General features: G+C 43.0%; 1 protein-coding gene across 2 annotated transcripts; it reads left to right on the top strand.

The window, feature by feature from the left end:
* Positions 1-324: 324 nt before the first annotated feature.
* Positions 325-21,090, top strand: LOC105024705 (tyrosine-protein kinase JAK1). 2 transcript variants are annotated; one of them, XM_010894817.5, is made up of 25 exons: positions 325-493; positions 794-1,010; positions 6,587-6,710; positions 7,314-7,464; positions 7,583-7,746; positions 7,891-8,095; positions 8,358-8,504; positions 8,855-9,037; positions 9,152-9,309; positions 9,431-9,545; positions 9,935-10,124; positions 10,315-10,418; positions 10,634-10,789; positions 10,874-10,961; positions 11,109-11,236; positions 11,723-11,858; positions 12,326-12,477; positions 14,716-14,866; positions 15,222-15,316; positions 17,110-17,302; positions 18,265-18,389; positions 18,996-19,168; positions 19,754-19,871; positions 20,074-20,184; positions 20,697-21,090. In XM_010894817.5, exons 2-25 carry the CDS (start codon positions 812-814, stop codon positions 20,820-20,822), a joined length of 3,492 nt encoding a protein of 1,163 aa, XP_010893119.1. In that variant the 5' UTR covers positions 325-493; positions 794-811; the 3' UTR covers positions 20,823-21,090. The 2 variants fall into 2 exon arrangements, with proteins under 2 accessions (XP_010893119.1, XP_019898694.1); XM_020043135.3 differs by having other exon boundaries at positions 826-1,010.
* Positions 21,091-21,287: the final 197 nt, after the last annotated feature.

Genomic DNA, 21,287 nt, shown 5'->3' on the forward strand with positions numbered 1-21,287 from the left:
CACATGTTTCTATTTGCGTTGGATTTCTATTTCACAATTTTATATATAAACCCAGCTAAACTATATTCTCGACCAGGAACAGGTATTAACTGGAAAAGTGGCATGAAATTAATTTGACTTGAAACTTTCAGAAGTTTTGTTGATCAATAACATGGTTTATCATGCAGTGAATATCCCAATAGCAAAATCGCCACTTTTATAAAAGTATTTAAATGTAACTCGTAATAAAAATAGAGTGCGGTCCAGTACACTTCAAGGGTTAATTGTTTTCTTTAGACTTTCTATCAAGGGGCGTGGATTTGACATTTTTCGGGAATTTACTCTACGCCTGACTGTAAGAGCCGCCTCCTAGACTTATCTACGCAGACCTGTTCGGAAAACATCTCAATATTGACGGGTATACATCTTCTAAGTACACGGAGTTTGGTCCGCTCGTGAAAGAGAGTTGTCAAAGGTTCGTGGACGGCAATATTGAAGTGTTACATGTACATCGGTGAGTTTTGCTATTATGAGTTTAACCATTTAATTATGGGCTAAATGAAACATGTTTATATTCCGATGTTCCTTAATTCACATACATTGTACCGTATCTTAGAAGAGTGTTTAAACATAAAAACAATTATTATGAGACCAATTACAGATTTGTATATGCTTTTGTATGATATCTGTACTCTCACTCATCAGTCTACCAAACAGTCTAGGGTTTTGTATCGCACAAGTTTTGTAATCCAAGTCACTTTTGTTAATTACGTGCTCATTATGCATTCATAAGGCTGTATTTACATCCTTTCAGCATTCATTTCTTTAGTAAATGCCTCCAAACAGCGCAATGGAAGTGGGCAGGCAATTGTTGGGGAAAATGATGACCAGAAGAAAGGGCGAGATCTCCGTCCCCGTAATAGCACAGGGCCTCGAGGTCCACTTCTACTTGGGAGACTGTCACCAGCTGAAGTTTCTCCGGGGTTGTTTCACTGCAGAGGAGCTGTGCACAGAGGCGGCCAGGAAGTGCGGTGAGTCACGTTATTTGATCGTGAATTTCACGCTCTAACGTTATTCCTGCCAAGGACTGTCCCAGCTAACACGTTACGTAACCACGACCAACCTTGACGTTGTGTATTGTTAATGTCATGACATTACCTTCTCAAAACGTTGTGGCAACGTTATCCGAAGGTAATTGCATGACCACATAATTGGTAATCTTCCTTACCTCCTCAGCACGTCGCAGGAGCATAATTACACGACGTACTGTTACTCTACGTAACTACAACCGGGAAATATTAACTCATATTTTTGTGGCTACAACTTACAATGTCATTACTGCCACCACATCGGAAACCACATATTCCAAATATTTCAACGTTCACCTGAAGATCTTTAGAGTCACAATAATTCCCCAATCACCGCAGTTCTGACCAATACAAATAGTTATATATAATCTCCCACAACACATACGAAATGCGTACACAAATTGTAAACTGTGCGCGCCAAGTGTGCCACAGATCGAGCGTCCCGCCATTTCTTGTTCGTTATAGTTTGACTTCTAAATAGTCGTCAGACGTTTACCTCGGCAGACATAACCGGTGGCTATAGCACATTTATTTTACTCCAGTTTAAGATCAATCTGATTTATTTTCTGATGTAGTCATGTCTGTGAGTTTTCGCCAGTACTCTGCTACTGTGGTTAGCCTACATTAAGTAGTTATTGCTATTTAGAAATGTTACGATCATTGTTAATCATACTTTCGTTATCTAATCTAGCAATTTTCCAATTTAGTTATTTTCTAATTTAGTCGTGTAGCCTAAATTATAGTACTGTTATATACCTATCTAACCACTGCAGGTAGCGCAGGTTTTCTTTTAAGGTATACCTGGCAAACTAGGTACTGCAGCTAGCAAACGGTACTGTACGACAACGTTAAATATCATAAGACGACATCATTTCTGGAGCAACGTCATCATTTCTGGACAAGGAATCTCAGGTAAGCGTATTTAACTTCTTTACAAAGTATATAGATAACTATCAGTCATATAGCTTTAATCACTTTGGTAGTTCCCATCGAATTACAGTACTGTCTAGCAAGCCTACTAACGTTATGCCAAAAGTTAGCAAGCTACAGTACAGTACAGTAAGTCAACTAAACTAGCTTGGTTGGTAACTTTTTTCAAACATAGATGAACATAAGTACTCAAATGTAAATATTTTTACTGTGAGTTCCACAAGTAATGATTCAAGATATTTGACAAAATTGTAAAAGTGATTGAAAAAAATTATGAACGAATTCAAATCAAATGGTTGACACTCTATTTGATACTGTTTTTAAACTGGTTTTAATTGTCCAGGTGCAGCAACGGGTCCAACGGCAGAGGAAGGTGAAGATAGAATTGAAGACCACTCAGACTCATTTCTGACTATAAGAGTAAAGTCTCCGTCTTTGCTTGTGTGATTGTGTTTTGTCAGTTGGATCATATTAATTGTTTGTTTCAATTTATTGTAAATTTTTTCTTATCTGTATGATTTCACAATTCTTCACCATTTGAAAACGAAATAACCCAATGAGGAGTAAAGCATTCATATTGGCTTGTGTTCTTATATTTTAATTATTTGTAAAATGTCCAGTTTGATAGTATTTCTAAATTATATCATTTGATAGCTGGAACAAAAATGTCAATCATTGGAGAAGGATAGAACTCTACTTGCTGGAAAGAAATACTGTTTATCATGGCTATTGCCATTGAAGACCTACAGTTTCATGTGAGTTAACTAGATGAGATTTGCTACTTTATACTTCCTGATGGTTATAAAGTCCCACACAATTCAGATTTTAATTTCTGTGCTGTTGACCAGCTTGGAAGTGTGAGGTGGGTGATAAATAAAATATTTTTTAAATTACATAAATGTTCTGGTTTGTTTGTAAATATTGTATATATGTTTTTGCTACATACAGTGGGGAGAACAAGTATTTGATACACTGCCGATTTTGCAGGTTTTCCCACTTACAAAGCATGTAGAAGTCTAATTTTTATCATAGGTACTCTTCAACTGTGAGTGACGGAATCTAAAACAAAAATACAGAAAATCATATTGTATGATTTTTAAGTAATTCATTTGCATTTTATTGCATGACATAAGTATTTGATACATCAGAAAAGCAGAACTTAATATTTGGTACAGAAACCTTTATTTTGGCTCACACCTTTATACAGACCTTCTCCAGATCCTTCAGGTTTCGGGGCTGTCACTGGGCAATACAGACTTTCAGCTCCCTCCAAAGATTTTCTATTGGGTTCAGGTCTGGAGACTGGTTAGGCCACTCCAGGACCTTAAGATGCTTCTTACGGAGCCACTCCTTAGTTGCCCTGGCTGTGTGTTTCGGGTCGTTGTCATGCTGAAAAAACCAGCCACGACCCATCTTCAATGATTTTACTGAGGGAAGGAGGTTGTTGGCCAAGATCTCGCGATACATGGCCCCATCCATCCTCCCCTCAATACGGTGCAGTCGTCCTGTCCCCTTTGCAGAAAAGCATCCCCAAAGAATGATGTTTCCACCTCCATGCTTCACGGTTGGGATGGTGTTCTTGGGGTTGTAGTCATCCTTCTTCTTCCTCCAAACACGGCGAGTGGAGTTTAGACCAAATAGCTCTATTTATCTCTGATGTCCTTACACAGCTCTCTGGTCTTGGCCATTGTGGAGAGGTTGCAGTCTGTTTGATTGAGTGTGTGGACAAGTGTTTTTTATACAGGTAACGAGTTCAAACTGGTGCAGTTAATACAGGTAATGAGTGGAGAACAGGAGGGCTTCTTAAAGAAATGTTTTGTTTTAGATTCCGTCTCTCACAGTTGAAGTGTACCTATGATAAAAATGACAGACCTCTACAGGCTTTGTAAGTAGGAAAACCTGCAAAATCTTATAAAATATTTGTTCTCCCCACTGTATAGGGCTCCAGTATTACAGGATATGTAATTTGCTAGGAGAAAATGTCTGAACTGATGATCTGACAGCATTGCCATTATTATATCTGGGAAGGGGTTGATAAAATAAATGTATCATATTTATACATAATACCGTCGGTATAGAACCCTGCTGAAATGTGTTGTGCAAATTTAAGATTTCATGGAACAGTTGGAGCAGATAAACACAAGGTTGGAGAAAACTGTCAAGAAGTTGCCTGGACAGAAATGAACTTAGCTGTACATATTCTAGCTGTACGTAAGAATATAGAAAATGTAAGAGGAAAAGGGCAATTAATGGTCAACTGGATAGGATGCCTGGGATTCGCGATTACCAACCGACAACCTTAGAAATGCCACGTTGCTATGACATGCGACCAACCGACAAAGTCAATTAGTTACGTCGTAGCTACACCAAGAACGTAGCTGACATTTGCTGCTACCTAATTTGGGTCGATAGATAACGTCGTAACAACATTGTGACAACGGAAAATTGTTAGCTGGGGTGTACTTTCACTGCAGATGGGCACGTTATAAGCACTTTAAATGAAAAGCAGTTCAGGAGGTGATACGTTCGTTCTTTCAGGCGAGCTGAGCCGCGATGGTCGGCTCACGAAACAACTCCGAATGTTAAGGTGACCATATTTCTGAAATAAAACCGGGGACATTTCCAGTTCGGCGGTCAATATATAATTTAAAAAGGTGGACAATTCCGATTTCATGTATTAGTTTAACAGGCACAGTGATATAGAGAAAACCATATATTACAGAAACAAAGACAGAACATGAGCAAAATTGAAAACAACATTATAAAGAAATAATATGATGAGATTGGTAAGTATATAATATACTTAGACCAACCTAATCTGTATATTTCTCAGAAATTTATATTCTCCAGGATTGCTTGTGTCACTCTTACTCTGTTAACTTTTTCTTCTAAAGACTTTCTCCTAATTTCTTCTCTCATCTTATCTTTCTTCCTTTCCTTCTCTTTACCTTTCCACCTGACATCCATTCTACACTCTCCTCGCTTCACTCTTTTGACTCCCTTAATTCTTCCTTCTCACTCTTCTTCCAATCTTTAATTGTAAATAGTACACTATTATATAAAATACTCAGTTTAAAAGATTCCCATTGCTTACCTCAGTCTACCGCCTCTCCATTCTCTTGTTATCCATGAACATTTCAAAATGTACTTTTACACTACATATTATAATGCCAAACAATATAAATTGCATTCTACAAATAAATATTCTCATAATAAACAATGCATTAATTTAATATATATATATATTCTGGACCAATCACAACAGGCCTCTTTACATCAGATGTTTCTCTGGGTTTATCTGTTTGTTCATTAGTACAATAAGCTGAAAAATTGCGGGAATTTGGCTGCCTGGGTAAAAACATCCATGGTCACAGCCATCCTCGATTTATCTCTAAAGGGGCGGCACGGTGCGGTAGCGTAGTGGTCAAAAGTGTTGGAACCGTAAACTGGTTCTAATAATCCCTCAAGCGGCAAAAATTATTGTCGTTAACCCAAATGGTATCCTTGTTGGTTTCTGCAAAATAGTAATGTGTTCTACCTGAAATGCCTGTGTAATAGTCTTGCTACAAGGTAATGTGCATACGGCTCTTAGTGTTTGCGATAATTACTCCCCTAGGCTACTTGCTCATTTGAATGTGATTGATCATGAATTTTACATGTTCTCTTACAGTGTCTTCTGGAAGTATTCAGACCCTTGCACTTTATTTGAAATGTTATTCTGTTATAGACTGAATTTATAATTTATTAAATGCATTTTGTTCCATCAGTCTACACAATACCCATGATGACAAATATAATTAAAAATATATATATTTTTGCCAATTTAATTAAAAGAATAACCTGAAATATCTGTTGTACGTATTCAGACCCTTATTCAGTACTTTGGTCCAATGGACTTGGATTTGGTCTCATCAGAACAGAATGCCTCCCTCTACCATAAAGGTCTGATTGATGGAGCGTTGCAGGGATGGTTGTTCTTCTGATATGCTGTCCCATCTCTGCAGAGAAACTCTGAAGCTCTGTTACTGAGGCCATTTGTCATCTCCCTGACCAAGCCACATCTTCACTGGTTACTTTTTAGTTTGGGCTTACGTCCAGCTGTAGGAAGAGTGTTTCCAAACTTCTTCCATTTCACAATCATGGAACCGACAAGGCTCCTTGGAACTTTAAGGGCTTCAACAAAATATTTCATAAACTTTGCCAGATCTATGCCCCGACTCAGTTCTTTCTCTGAAGTTTACTGAGAGTTTCTTGGACTTTATGGCTTGGTTTTTGCTCTGATACGCACAGTGAAGTTAGGGACCTTTCAAAGACGGGTGCATACCTTTCTAAATCATGTCCAATCAATTTAATTTGCCACAGGTGTACTCCAGTCATTTTCTTGAGACTTCTTGAGGATGATGCCTCCGAGCACCATTTGGAGTGTCAAGGCCATGCGTCTAGATACATATGCACATGAGATTATCAATAAATGGGCACATTTAAAATATATATATTTTTTTACTTTGTCATTATGGGGTGTGTAGAAGGCACTGCATGTAGTCTCTGGCAGGTTCTTGTTGAGGGAAATACTGTGTCTCTGTTTTTAGGCATTTCCCCTCTTTGCTTCAACCTTTTTGCGTTGTGTGATGAGGGTATGGACCTATGGTATCCTCCCAATCACATCTTCAAAATTGAAGAGAGCACCTGCTTAAAGCTCCACTATCGCATGAGGTAAGTGTTAGGATGTGTTATTCTCCAGTTTCTAACAAAAGAGCAGATCCAACCAGTTTAGTATGCAACAGCTCTTCGGTATGCAATTCCACAATCTTGTTAGGTTAAAAATATACATTTTCAAACGCATTGTCATCATTTTCTGAACCCAGTAACCTCATAGTGTGGAAATATGGGCAGGGCTTGTAGAAAGTCTACACCCACTTGACTATCTTTGTTTTACTGCTCCGGAAAAAATAAAGAGACCACTGCACCTTTTTCTTTCCTTTCCAGAAAAGTTGAAAAGGAAGGTTTTAAGTGAGGAACAGAAGTTAAAATTAAAAAGACCACTGCAAATTGAACGCTTCTGTTCCTCACTCAAAACTTTCCTTTACAACTTTTTTGGAAAGTGAAAAGAAAGGTGCAGTGGTCTCAGATTTTTTTCCTGGCGCTGTACATATTTTCATGTCAGTGCCTCACAGCTTTTTGCATTTAAACTAGAATTTTTTCCCCTATAACTGTACTCCACACATTTAAGGCAAATGTTATTATTGGGAAATTTAATGATTAAAAATACAAAACTGAAAAGTCATGACTTGCTATAACCCTAAGCCTTTGGTCCAGGTTCTACTTCACCAACTGGCACGGTCTGAATGAGTGTGCAGCGCGCGTTTGCAGACACGCCCTGAAGGGAAAGAACGGCAGTGAGCCAAAGTCTGAACCAGGAGGCTCACCTCTCCTTGACGCCTCCTCGCTGAAATATCTGTTTGCCCAGGTATCACTTTGCACTGACAGCCGGTCCCTCACAGTGGGAACTGGTAACGGGAAGCACCAGAGTCCAGTGACACTGCGGATCCCGAATAGTGTGTTTGTGCCTTTTGATTTCCCCCCAGAGTCAGCGAGACTTCCAGAAGGGCCGCGCTGCAGTGCGGAACGTGGAGAACGAGGCGGAGGCCCACAATATTGAGAATGAGTGCCTGGGGATGGCGGTGCTGTCCCTCTCACACCACGCCATGGACAAGAACATCAGCATCCCTGATTTAGCCAAGCAGATCAGGTAACCCGTCACCGCTCATGAAGAGAGTCCCTCCCAACACACACACACGCACGCACACACACACACACACCTCACACGCACGCACACACACACACACACACCTCACCTGACTCCACTTGTCGATTTCTTTGCTCCCCCACGCAGCTATAAGAAATACATCCCAGATAACGTCAACCAGATCATTGACCGGCACAACTGCCTGACACGACTTCGCATCTCCCGGGTTTTCCGGCGCTTCCTCAGTGAATTCAACAACAACACAGTGCAGAGCAACAACATCAGCACCCACGACATCCGGGTCAAATACCTGTCCACACTGGAGACACTGACCACTTGGTTCGGCTGTGAGGTGTGTAGCACTACAGTACCCATAATGCTCGGTGTGAACGGTATATCTGCTCTCAGTAAAAGAGAGCGTGAGAGGCTCCAAGGTGGGGTGGTGGGATAGGGCACTTCTTTTTATTGCAAAACCGTCCGCCACAGTATGGGCTGAAGCCCTGAATGAGCCGCTGGCTAACGTGTGGCTGGAAGCTCCGGAAGGCTGTGTGGAGACTGTGTAAAGAGGTTCCAAAAGCTAACATAACGGTGTCCTGTCTCGTTATAAACACAAGGTGTTTGAGCCTGAGGTACTCCGTGTGATGGACAGCGAAGGTGAGATCGAAGGAACCCCCCTTTCCTTTAAGAAGGATCAGCCTGCCCAGTACCAAGTTCTCGTGTCTGGAAATACAGGAATCAAGTGGCGGAGAAAGCAACAGAATGTGAGAGTCTGGAATTTATCATTTGATGGTGATTCTTATACATGTTATTATTTTCGGAATGTTGTCTGAGATTTTGTTTATTAATTGAAGTTGCAGTCTGGGACTTTCGTAAATAACAAAGTCATTATTTGAAAACTCCCATTTTGGGCTGCATGTGTAACTCGCTTTTTTATATGTGCATAACCGTAAGAACCGCCACTTTAATACCAGTGGGCCGTAAACCTCCAAGGAACACAATTTTCCCAGGACCAGTTTTGCCTCGACGGCGCTACTTTCACAACAAGTGACCGAAAAATCCCAGAATGCATCTTTAATACCTTCTTTAACTTTTTTTCCTTTCAATTTCTCAGAGTGCGTGGACTGCCATAGAGAAGAAAACGTCGAAAAAGAACAAATACAAAATCAGCTCGAAGAACCAACCCGCTCAAGACGTCTCAAGTGACTGGAAAAGCTTCTCTGAATTAAACGAGATCACACACATCAACATCAAAGGCTGCACTGTCACCGTGCACAAGCAGGACAACAAAAAGATGGTTAGGTTTTAAGTTTCAGGAGAATGATGTTCACACAAATTACAAATAACCCTTGGAGTGATGTGCCAGGCATGTGAATGAGCCGTCTTGACAAGTGCTCTGTTCGCAACGTAGGAACTGAGCCTGGGTTTCCACGCCGAGGCACTGTCTTTCGCCGCTCTCATCGATGGATACTTTCGTCTGACGGTGGACGCGCATCACTTCCTATGCACAGATGTGGCCCCTCCCTCTGTGGTGCGGAATCTGCAGGAAGGCTGCCATGGTCCAATCAAGTGAGTTTAATCAACAGTTCATCTGTCATTGGTTAGAGTACATTTTTAGTAGTAAAAAAAAAAAAAAGAGAGAGTACCCACACTTTTTCCATGCCGTACCTTGGCCTCCCCCCTCCACCAGCATGGACTACACTGCCCACAAGCTGTCCCAGGAGGGTGGGGAGGAGGGCCTGTACGTGCTGCGCTGGAGTTGCATCGACTACGACCACATCCTCCTGACTGTTGCATGCAACCAGGTACAGGACCAATGGCTAGAACAGAACACAGCAGTCCCCATAACACAGCAGTTCCTTTGAAAAAAAACTAAACATTTTGCTTCCAGTTAGAACTTTCTTTTTATACTGCACTGAACCCTTTTCCACAGAGCGTTTTTTACACGGAACCCAAGTGGGTTACACTTGGAACCAAAAATTGTTTTCAATGGAACCTGTAAAGGGTTGTGCTACAGGGAATGCTGAAGAACCCTTTTGGAAGGCTTTTTTCTAAGAGTGTATCTTGTTGGTCACGAGCATGACTGAACTGAATTGAAAATGTGTTGGTGTGGGGAAAAACACTGTGAAAGGCCGCGTTTGCTTGAACGACTGCTCTCAAAACCGTCCTCCCCTTCACGGCTCTGCTGTGGTAGGTGGACCAAACCGACCAGCGTCCGTACCGGAACTTCAAGATCCAGGTGGGCCCGGGCGGCTACGACCTGATCGGAACATCCCTGAAGCAGCCCTCGCTCAAGAAGCTGATGGAACAGCTTACAGCCCAGAGCCTGAGGACGGACCGGGTCACTCTGCGGCTCCAGAAGGCCTGCCCTCCACAGCCCAGAGGTACGGCATGAGACACTGCCACCAGGAAATCACCACAGGAAGTGTTGTTTTGTCTGTGCCGCTTTCATAACAGGAAGTGTTGCCAAGTAATAATGTTTTTCACCTCAAAATGGAGATAGCTGGTGGTTGTCTGTTTTGTTCCCTTTCGAGTTTCCAGTTTCTTTTGTGTGTTTTTGTTTTTTTGTCTCAGAAATCTCTAACCTGCTGCTGGTGACGAAGAGGGAGGTGGAACCAACGTGCCCCACACAGAGTCAACTCATCTTCCACAGGATCCTCAAAGAGGACATTGTGCAGGTGCATGTGTCCGCCCGGGTGACTTTTTGTGGTTGTCTGTTTGCATGCCAGGCCTGCTCTATGTGCTGGATGTAGGCAGTATGACAAATGTATTCCTTTGACATCTGCAAATATTGCTCTATTTGTCTCTGTTGGCGATAGGTCTGTTGTTGTGCCCTAAAGCACCCTGAGTAGGAGTGTCTGCTAAATTAACACACTTGTAAATGTGAATTCAGGAGGAGCACTTGGGCTGTGGCACTAGAACTAACATCTATGCTGGCACACTGAAGATCAAGAGTGACGGAGAGACGGACTTGTGGGGTTCTCAGAAGGACCACGAGGTCAAAGTGGTCCTAAAGGAGCTGGGGTCTCAACACAGGGATATCTCTATGGTACAAACACACACACACACACACCCCAGTCTAACCTCGGGATCTATTCCTTTTGACCCTTTGAAACTGACCTCTTCCTGTCAGGCCTTCCTTGAGATGGTCAGCATGATGCGGGAGGTATCCCACCAGCACATTGCCCTGCTGCACGGTGTCTGGGTTCGTAACCAGGACTGTAAGTCTTCCCTCGCCCCTCCCTCCGTCTTGACCTTTAAACTGAGCCCAGACCTGTCTCTGATGACTGAACCCTCCGTCCTACTGGCTTGTTGTAGCTACTGCTTGAGCGGTCCGTCCTTTCCCCTTGCTCTCTGTGCCTCTACAGACATCCTCGTGGAGGAGCACGTGAGGCTGGGTCCTCTGGATGTGTTCATGCGGCAACATCGTCTTCAGCTGAGCACGTCCTGGAAGTTCGAGGTGGCCCAACAACTGACCAGTGCTCTCAGCTACCTGGTGAGACACGATGAGGCCAGAACCAGTTGAGGTGTTTGTGGAACATTTACTGGTCCACACTTCAGAGTCCAGCTGAGCTGTACCGGGCAGGGCTGTTTTTTTCTCTCTCACATTTTTACAAAAAATGCCATGTCCAACATTATTCATGCCCCTTGAAATTGTTGCAAATTTTTGAGAAAATACTAGTTTCTAAACCATTTACAATGGTCTTGTAATTTCCACTACGAGAGAGCATTCTAATCACCTATAAATTTAGAACAGCTGAACATTGCTATTTTGCAATGTTTGCATACGGATGGAAATACCCTTACATTAACGCCGACAGTCTGTACTTACTCATTGTTCAAAGTGGAATCATTTAATTCCCCCTCCTTTTTAAAAACACATTTTAAAAGTATTTTAGAAGAAAACGTGACTCATGTCTTTACTTTTACAGTGTGTCAGTATAGGTCTGCATGTCCCTGAATGTGTGTCTGTCTTCTACAGGAGGACAAGAAGCTGGTCCATGGCTACATCTCTGCTAAGAACATCCTAGTGGAGCGGGCTGGACTGGATGGAAAAACGGGGCCATTCATCAAACTCAGTGGTCCTGTCACCCCCATCTACGCGCTCAACAGACAAGGTCTGTGTGTGGGTTTGAGTGCGTTTCACACTTTACATATGAACACTGTCACATGACCAACAACGCACCGTTCAACTAAATGCTTACCAGCCAGCTCCCTCTTGCCGGAGGAGTGAATAAAGTAAATACATGAATGAATAGTTAGACTGACATGCCATCATATTTAATTTGAATAAAAAGATGTGTGCAAACGTAAAGTGCTGTATTTGTGTTATTTACATCTGTGTCTGTTTGGAGAGCGGGGATGTTTAAATTGGGCAGGGACTCAATGTTAACTGTCTGAGCATTAATGAATAGATACAGACCCCTACCGTCCGACGGCATGCTGATCAATAGCGGCATGTGTGTCTGTGATTTTATGTGTGTTTTTATGCGTGTGTGTGTTTATCTGTGTGTGTTTGTTTGTGTGTGTGTATGTGTGTGTGAGAGAGAGGCTGTCTCCAGCTGACAGTTGTCTTGTCTTCCAGAGTGTGTGGAGAGGATCCCCTGGATCGCCCCGGAGTGCCTGGAGGAGGATCCGGCCCTGAGTGTGGCTGTGGACAAATGGGGCTTCGGCGCCACCCTGTGGGAGATCTGCTACGAGGGAGAGGTACCTCTGAAAGACAAGAAACTCATTGAGGTACAGTCATCATAACACTTTAAATTCCATTTAAGCAAGCAAGCACGTTTATTTATGTAGTACAATTCTTACATAGAAGTGATTCAATGTGGACGCCCAGGCCTAACGACGCCACTGGCTGTAAGGCTAAACAGTGCGGTTAAGTTTAAGTGCTCAGTCATAGTGAAAAGATACATTTTTAACCTGGATTTAAACATTGATATGTTTGGGACACGTCTAAGATCTACTGGTAGTTTATTCCACTTGTGTGTAGCATAACTGCTAAATGCATTTTGACCATGTTTAGTTTGGATTCTGAGCTCTTTTAGCTGACCTGAGTTCATGGATCTAAGTGCCCTCGGTTTATATTCTTCAAACATATCAGAAATATATTCTGGGCCTAAACCATTCAGTGATTTATAAACCAAAAGCACCACTTTAAAATCTATTTTGTAACTGACTGGAAGCTAGTGCAAAGATTTTAAGAAATCCAGAGAATCCAGCTCTTTACTAATATTAGTTATTTTATTTTTGTTGCCAAACAATAATCTCTGTTTTATCTTGGTTTAATTGTAGACACTTTTGGTTCATTCAGGTATTTATGTGCTCTATACAGTGAAACAGTGAGTCAGTGAGAACTGATCCCTGGGGAACTCCGCATGTCATAGCCACCCTATCAGATTCATGATGACCAATGGTGACAAAGTAACTCCGGCCATCTAGATAAGATCTGAACCAATTAAGGACTGTCCCAGAGAGTCCTACCCAAAGTCCTACCCAAACTAAACACAACCACTCTCTCCATACTTCAGACACTAACACACATTGACAACGAACTCTGTTCCTCAGAAATGTACATTATTAGACACTAATGTACAATAACAACATCATCAGACACTAATATATGGAGAAACAAATTCTCTTCATCATACACTAACATATGGATAAACACATCCTCTTCATCAGACACCAACATACAGAGAACCACATCCTCTTCATCAGACACTAACTTACGGAGAAACAAATCCTCTTCATCAGACACTAACATACGGATAAACACATCCTCTTCATCAGACACTAATTTACGGAGAAACAAATCCTCTTCATCAGACACTAACATATGGTGAACCAGATCTACTTCATCAGACATTAACATTGCAGTGAATCAGATCCTCTTCATCAGACACTAACATACAGTGAACCAGATCCTCTTTGTCAGACTTTAACATAAGGTGAACCAGATCCTCTTCATCAGACATTAACATAAGGTGAACCAGATCCTCTTCATCAGACACTAACATAAGGTGAACCAGATCCTCTTCATCAGACATTAACATAAGGTGAACCAGATCCTCTTTGTCATACATTAACATAAGGTGAACCAGATCCTCTTCATCAGACACTAACATAAGGTGAACCAGATTCCTTTCATCAGACATTAACTTGCCTGTTAGAAACCCTGGTAATCGATCAAGCTCTAAGTGAACTTTCCATAGTTTTTATGAAGAATATCTGGCCCATACAAAGGAAACATACCCAGGTTCCTGTGTTTCAGTGAAAAAGATAGAAAAGAGAAAGAGCTGTCACTGTCTTCACCCAGTGCTCAGGCAAAATCAGCTCCCTGTAGCTACACAAACAAAGCCTCTGTCAAGACACCTATCAATCCTGGATCAGGAAGAAGAGTAGCCCCGCCCCTACTTCCCCCGAACAAGGCTTTCCATGCCCACCATGGTCTCCAACCCCAAAGAGGACTTTGTGGATTGGGGGAGCGTGGTACCCTGGTCATGAGAGGGGTAGCTGGCTGAGAGGGTGTCCCGAGAAGCGGAGGCCGGGGCCAGTGTCCTGAGTGCCCAGAGATACCTGCTCGCACCCAACTGTCAGCCTACTGATGGTCACACCAACAGGGCACTGCACAGTCTGAACAGTGGGTGGTTGTCCCTCCTTCTGGGCGTGGTTTGCCCCCTTTACAAGACTTAGTGGGAGGGGCCCTATGAAGTCGTGGACAGGGTGTGGTCGCATAATCTCTGTCTCCGTCAGCTGGGGAGGAAGCGTGAGGATCAGCTGTACCACGTCAGCCTACTGAAACAGTACTAGCGAAGAGAAACCTCCACGCCTAGGCCTGGGGGAAACAGATGCCCAGGGGCAAATTATTTCACTGAATACCCTTTTGCGGTCTTTCAATATGTATAGAAAGGTACTGAACACAATACCGGATAACTGAGCCCAAGTCCTTGTTCTTGATCCCCCTCCTGTGAGCAGAAGGAGATGTTCTACTCGGCACAGTGTTCCCTGGTGACTCCGGACTGCCCCCAGCTGGCCGAACTCATCAAAAAGTGCATGGCCTTTGACCCCAAGAGAAGACCCTTCTTCAGGGCCATCGTCAGGGACCTTACAGGGGTCGCCGAGCAGAGTAAGTGAGCAAGAAGGACACACTCACCTTCCCTCTGTCTCTCTTGTCCACATTCGCCTTTTAATGTTTCTCTCATCCTTCTCTTTCTTTCTCTGTGCAGCACTGTGTCTCTCTTGACGTCACTGTGTCTCTCTTGACCGTCACTGTGTCTCTCTTGACCGTCACTGTGTCGCTCTTGACCGTCACTGTGTCTCTCTTGACGTCACTGTGTCTCTCTTTGTGTAGCCATCTGTCTTTTGTTTCCATCACTGTCACCTTCTCTGTCCAGCTCACATTCACGGTGGCGTGTTTGTGTGCTCGACGTTGCACGTGCGTCCGTGTCAATAACTTTGTCTCTGTTTGGCTCCTCCCCCAGACCCGGACATACTTCCTCGTGGGTCGCCTGCCAATGAAGAGGACCCCACTGTGTTTGAGACCCGGTTCCTCAGAAAGATCAAAGATCTGGGAGAGGTAGGGAGAGATGCGTACATGCTTAGCCACGGGAAGTAGGGGTGCTGGGGGAAGTAGAGGTGCCGCCCTCACAGAGCCTCAGCACCTCTTGAAGAGGTTACGAAATTCACTTGTACTTTCTGTCACAAACCAGTGCGCACGTTTAGTCAGTTTTCCATCCACCAGTCAGAAGTAATCCAGTTTTCCATCCACCAGTCAGAAGTAATCCAGTTTTCCATCCACCAGTCAGAAGTAATCCAGTTTTCCATCCACCACTCAGAAGTAATCCAGTTTTCCATCCACCACTCAGAAGTAATCCAGTTTTCCATCCACCACTCAGAAGTAATCCAGTTTTCCATCCACCACTCAGAAGTAATCCATCCACATATGATTTTGACAAGCATCATTACGGCCGAAGGCCACACATTTCCCTTCCGCTCGATATCTGCTCAGTACCTCCACACACTCAACCATTATCAGCACCCCTTTGATCAAAACACCTTCCCAATGACCGGGCTTATTTGATCAAAACACCTTCCCGAGACTAGGCTTATTTGATCAAAACACCTCCCGGTGACCGGGCTTATTTGATCAAAACACCTTCCCGTGACCATGCTTATTTGATCAAAACACCTTCCCGTGACCATGCTTATTTGATCAAAACACCTCCCGGTGACCGAGCTTATTTGATCAAAACACCTTCCCGTGACAATGCTTATTTGCACCCATACTTCACTTTTTGGTTCCTGGTCCTCATTAACATATCAAGCCTTTGCCACGATTTTCCCTTAATTTGCAAAATTCTTTTTTTAAAGCTACTGTGTGCCCTGAAGTGGTCACCCAATGGATCATTTACCAGTTGGTTTGTAAATGTTAGGAGCTATATAGGTTTACAAAAAAAGTTGTTTGAATTTATTTAAAATTACAGTTAAATGTAACTTTGTTGCCATGGTGGATATAGAATGCATTGCTATGGTTAGTCAAAAAAAACTAATTGATATATTAAATTAATTAATTTGACAATTCTTTCTCTGTCGTGTTCCAAATGCACAATATATAAAAAAATAGATATAAATAACATTTGGAAGAGCTGGACAGGCACAGTGAAAAAACAAAACAGGAAGTCTCAACCACAAACACCGTCCACAAACAGAAGTGATGACATGACAGTATGTAGTCTCTCCAGGAAGACAAAGGGTACTATATTTTGTGTACATCCATTGAACACTGGACAAGAGTGTTTAAACACTTGAATGTACAAATATATATGAGCTCAGATCAAATGTCTTGCACTCTTGTTGTTTGTGCACTTATATGATTCGGTAACGTGTGTACATGTTTGTATGTGTGATATGGATCTGATCTGTACTTTTATGGTTTTGGTGAGGAAGAAGAGCAAGGACAGAGACAGGCGTGCGCTTAGATACACGGGGGGGGGGGTTGTTATCAAATGGACACAACAATAAAAAGGAAAATAAATAATAAAACACAGGCAGCTCTGCTGTCTCAGGGTGTGTCACCTCACACAGTGGGTTCACCCTCCTTTAGCTCCTTTCCCCCACTTTATGGCCACCCCAATTGGCCCTGATTGTGGGTCTGGCCCTACCAGCTGCCTCCAGAATGTTCCAGAGCTTTCCCGTGCATCCCCTGGGCGTGCTGTCAGCTGTTCCCGAACAACGCGGGCAGTGCGCTCCCATCCTCGGGAGCAAGACTCTGATAGGATGGGCGTGACACACTGCCTAGATGTCTTCATTAGGTCTGTTTTGGCGTGTAATTGCTAATGAATTGTGTCTGTGTGTGTGTGTACCGCGCAGGGTCACTTCGGCAAGGTGGAGCTGTGCCGGTATGACCCATGTGGAGACGGCCGCGGGGAGCTGGTGGCCGTCAAGTCTCTGAAACCGGAGAGCCGAGGCCAGTTGGGTTGCCATCTGAGGAGAGAGGTGGACACAATGAGGGAGCTCTACCATCAGAACATCGTCAAGTACAAGGGAGTGTGTAGTGAAGAGGGTGAGGAGGACTAACACATACAGCCCCCCTGCCCCCAGGCTTCTCGTCAGCAGCCGTGGCTGGCCCATCTCCCTTGTTTTTTGTGGTACAACTATGAGAATCACTTCCAGGGGAGTTGCTTTGTAATGGACGTTATACTGGGAAATTCATGCAAATGTTACTATGGTGAGGAAAACGCTGTAGGGCACTCTGTGCCGCTGCCACTCGAATGTGAAGAGGAAAGCACTGTAAACACACTCAACACAAAGCACTGTAAACACACTTTACACAAAGCACTGTAAACACACTTTACACAAAGCACTGTAAACACTCAACACAAAGCGCTGTAAACACACTCAACACAAAGCACTGTAAACACACTTTACACAAAGCACTGTAAACACACCTTACACAAAGCACTGTAAACACTCAACACAAAGCACTGTAAACACACTCAACACAAAGCACAGTAAACACTCAACACAAAGTGCTGTAAACACACTCAACACAAAGCACTGTAAACACACTTTACACAAAGCACTGTAAACACACTTTACACAAAGCACTGTAAACACTCAACACAAAGCACTGTAAACACACTCAACACAAAGCACTGTAAACACTCTCACCACAAAACACTATAAACACACTCAACACAAAGCACTGTAAACACACTCCACACAAAGCGCTGTAAACACTCTCAACACAAAGCACTGTAAACACACTCTACACAAAGCGCTGTAAACACTCTCAACACAAAGCACTGTAAACACACTCTACACAAAGCGCTGTAAACACTCTCAACACAAAGCACTGTAAACACACTCAACCCAAAGCATTGTAAACACACTCAACACAAAGCATTGTAAACACTGTCAACACAAACTACGCATTTTGAAACATGTACTACATACTAGGTATACAGTCTATAGAGTAAAGGTGAACACCACCAGTCTGTTATAACACTGACTGTCTCCTTCAAGGCGGGAGAACAACCAAGCTGATAATGGAGTACCTGCCAGCGGGGAGTCTTAAGGAGTATTTGCCCCGGAGGAGAGACCAGACAGACCTCCGGAGGCTCCTCCACTACGCCCTCCAAATCTGTCAGGTATGGCATTCGAGTGTACCGCTTTAATAATGTCCAGCGTGAACTTTGAATTGTAGGGACCGGTAAACAAAAAGTCACTGGTTCTCTTCCCCAAGCTGACAAGGTGAAAAACCTGTGCACTGAGCAAGACAGTTAACACTGAAGGCTCCCAGGTTGTTGCTGTAACTGAAAATCTGTTCTTAACCTACGTACCTGGTAAAATAACGTATAATTATAATTTTTTTATATAAGATTAATGTATGGTTCCAAATCATGATAGAAAATTCTAAATAACTTTTTGACTAGGGCGTGTATTTCTTATTCATCTTATCAAGAAAGTACACCTTTTACTACATACCAACTAAATACTGTATCCCTTGATTTTGTGAATCTGTTGAGCTAGTTCAGGGCTACAACAAAATAATGAAACATTCGGGGCTTTCCAAGAAGAGGTCTGAAACCACTGCCTGAACCCACTGGTTAACAGTTGCTTAGTAGCAGCTGTAAATGTTGTGGTGAATGTTTCAGTGATTAATGGAAAAATAGAAAATAAATGATGGTGTGTATGTATGTGTTTTTTTGTGCATGTTGGTGTTGGTGTGTGTGCGTGTGTTTGTGCCCCTTCAGGGAATGGATTACTTGGGTTCCCATCGGTTCATCCACCGGGATCTAGCAGCCCGGAATGTTCTAGTGGAGAACGAGAGCACGGTAAAGATTGGAGATTTTGGTCTCACCAAGAGCATGAAGGAGGATAAGAGTTACTACACTGTCAAAGAGGTGACTGACAGCCCAGTGTTCTGGTGAGTATCAGCAGAATGAGGACATTGAACCCTGTAACTTAACATGATAGTTCATTCCCAAATCAAAATTGAAGTGGTGAAGCTGATTTTAAGCACCTAAACATTTTAACAACCCAATTCACTCTAAAATCAGGACATACAGCTCCGGAAGAAATTAAGAGACCACTGCACCTTTTCTTTCCTTTCCAAAAAAGTCGAAAAGGAAGGTTTTGAGTGAGGAACAATTTGCAGGGTTTGCAGGGAAAGAAAAGGGTGGTCTCTTAATTTTTTTCGGAGCTATATATATAGATGGAATGTTGATGTTGCGCTACTTTAAAGACTACCGTCTGAAATAATACAATCAACTTTTAGCATCACTGAGCTTCACTGAGTTCACATGCCATACACACAGAAGCCTGGATTTCATGTCAAGACTAAACAACTATGTTTGCGCCTATGATCGTAATTGGACCGGGATCATTTTATTGGCTTTAGGTCACATAATTACAAAAGAGAAGGCAGATGCTACCCAAGGCCGACCAACCAGCACTGCTCACTCTGTTAAGCTAGGTTTTGTCCTGACTAATGCACACATTGCCTGGTTAGGTATGCCCCTGAGTGCCTGCTGGATTGTAAGTTCTACACGGCGTCTGATGTGTGGTCTTTCGGAGTGACTCTCTACGAGTTGATGACCTACTGTGAGACAAGCAGCAGTCCCACTACGGTATAAAAAACTATTTCCTCCAAGTTTCCCTCCCTGGGGTACATATTCCCATACAAATCCCTGTAGGTGATTTAACAATATATCGGATTTTGTAGCATGACGTACAGTATCTGATTGTGTTATTTGCTAGATCAAACATGGTCGTAGGTGTGGCCAGAACTGGAGCTGTTTTGATTTTAATCATGTGACGTGGGGTTGACAGGTATTCTTGGAGATGCTTCGTCCGACCCAGGGCCAGATGACTCTAACCCGATTGGTGGAAATGCTTAGGGCCGGGAGGAGGCTGCCCTGTCCATCTCACTGCCCAGAATCCGTAAGAGAACTCCTCTCTCCTCACCAGTATCTCCGGTCTGCTATCTAGTGTTGCCTTCTTGTTCATCTGATAGCTAAGGCTCTGGCAGAGATGCAGGATCCTCTGATCCAAAGCTGGACCATTCATGGTGTAAATGCTAAACTGACCCAAGATCAGCATTCTAGGGCAAACTCATCATACATTAAAGTCAAAAGGGCCCATTCTGAATTGCAAGCCAGTAGTGTTAGTCTCACACAAACCTCAGAAGGTCCAACTGTCAAGCAGGTGCTGGTATTGAAATCAGCCTGTCATTGATGAAGGGACAACTGCCTGCTCAGCAACAAACATGTCTTCCTGAAATGTTTAGATCTTTGATCATCCTATTTTGCCGATCCAGGTGACAAAGAAATTGCAGAATATAATCTCTCTTCACATTTCTGATCTCCGCCTTTCTTTCCCTTCCACCCTTTCTGTTTGTAATTCAACGGATACTGTCCGTGTGTGTGTGTGTGTGTGTGTGTGTGTGTGCATAGGTATACTCTCTGATGAGGAGGTGTTGGGAGATTGATCAGGAAAACAGGATCCAGTTTAAAGAGCTCGTTACAGAGCTGGAGGAGCTTCTGTTCGACAGACACAGAGGAGACGGGCTGTTCCACTGATGGTCGGACATGACCGCTCATCCTGGATAGGAGTATCTGATGAAAGACTTAAATGGAGATGAGTGGATGAATCAGGGGAAATGGACTGAACCTTGTTTGTTGGCCCTGTTCACACCTGCCCCCAACCATGTCTCCTCCATTCAGCCCTTGCCTTGTTTACATGACATTCCTGCCGGGCTTTGTTGGTAGAAAACAAGATGCCATTGTTGTGAACGGGGGGAAAATGTCGATTTTTTTTGTCTCAGACTGAATAAAATGAAGTTATGTATATTTGCACAAACGTCAACCAGCAAGAACTTGAGATCAGAGACAGACAAAAAGGAACATTTGTTAAGATAAATGTTTTTTCACCATGGGGAAAATAATTGCTTAGATTAAGCCTAGAATTACTTCATTTACTGTAACTTAAAAGTAGTCTGCCCTGGATTTTATTCTATATTTTCTGTAGTAGTACAGAACTGTTTT

Source organism: Esox lucius, chromosome 3, assembly GCF_011004845.1.
Source record: "Esox lucius isolate fEsoLuc1 chromosome 3, fEsoLuc1.pri, whole genome shotgun sequence".
NCBI classification, from domain to species: Eukaryota; Metazoa; Chordata; class Actinopteri; order Esociformes; family Esocidae; genus Esox; species Esox lucius.

Excerpts from the sequence above, each read along its gene's own strand:
- LOC105024705 (XM_010894817.5), top strand. The coding sequence starts at position 812 with ATGCCTCCAAACAGCGCAATGGAAGTGGGCAGGCAATTGTTGGGGAAA. Across the intron at positions 1,011-6,586 it reads AGAGGCGGCCAGGAAGTGCG|GCATTTCCCCTCTTTGCTTC; the intron begins GTGAGTCACGTT and ends CTCTGTTTTTAG. Across the intron at positions 19,872-20,073 it reads CAAGCAGCAGTCCCACTACG|GTATTCTTGGAGATGCTTCG; the intron begins GTATAAAAAACT and ends TGGGGTTGACAG.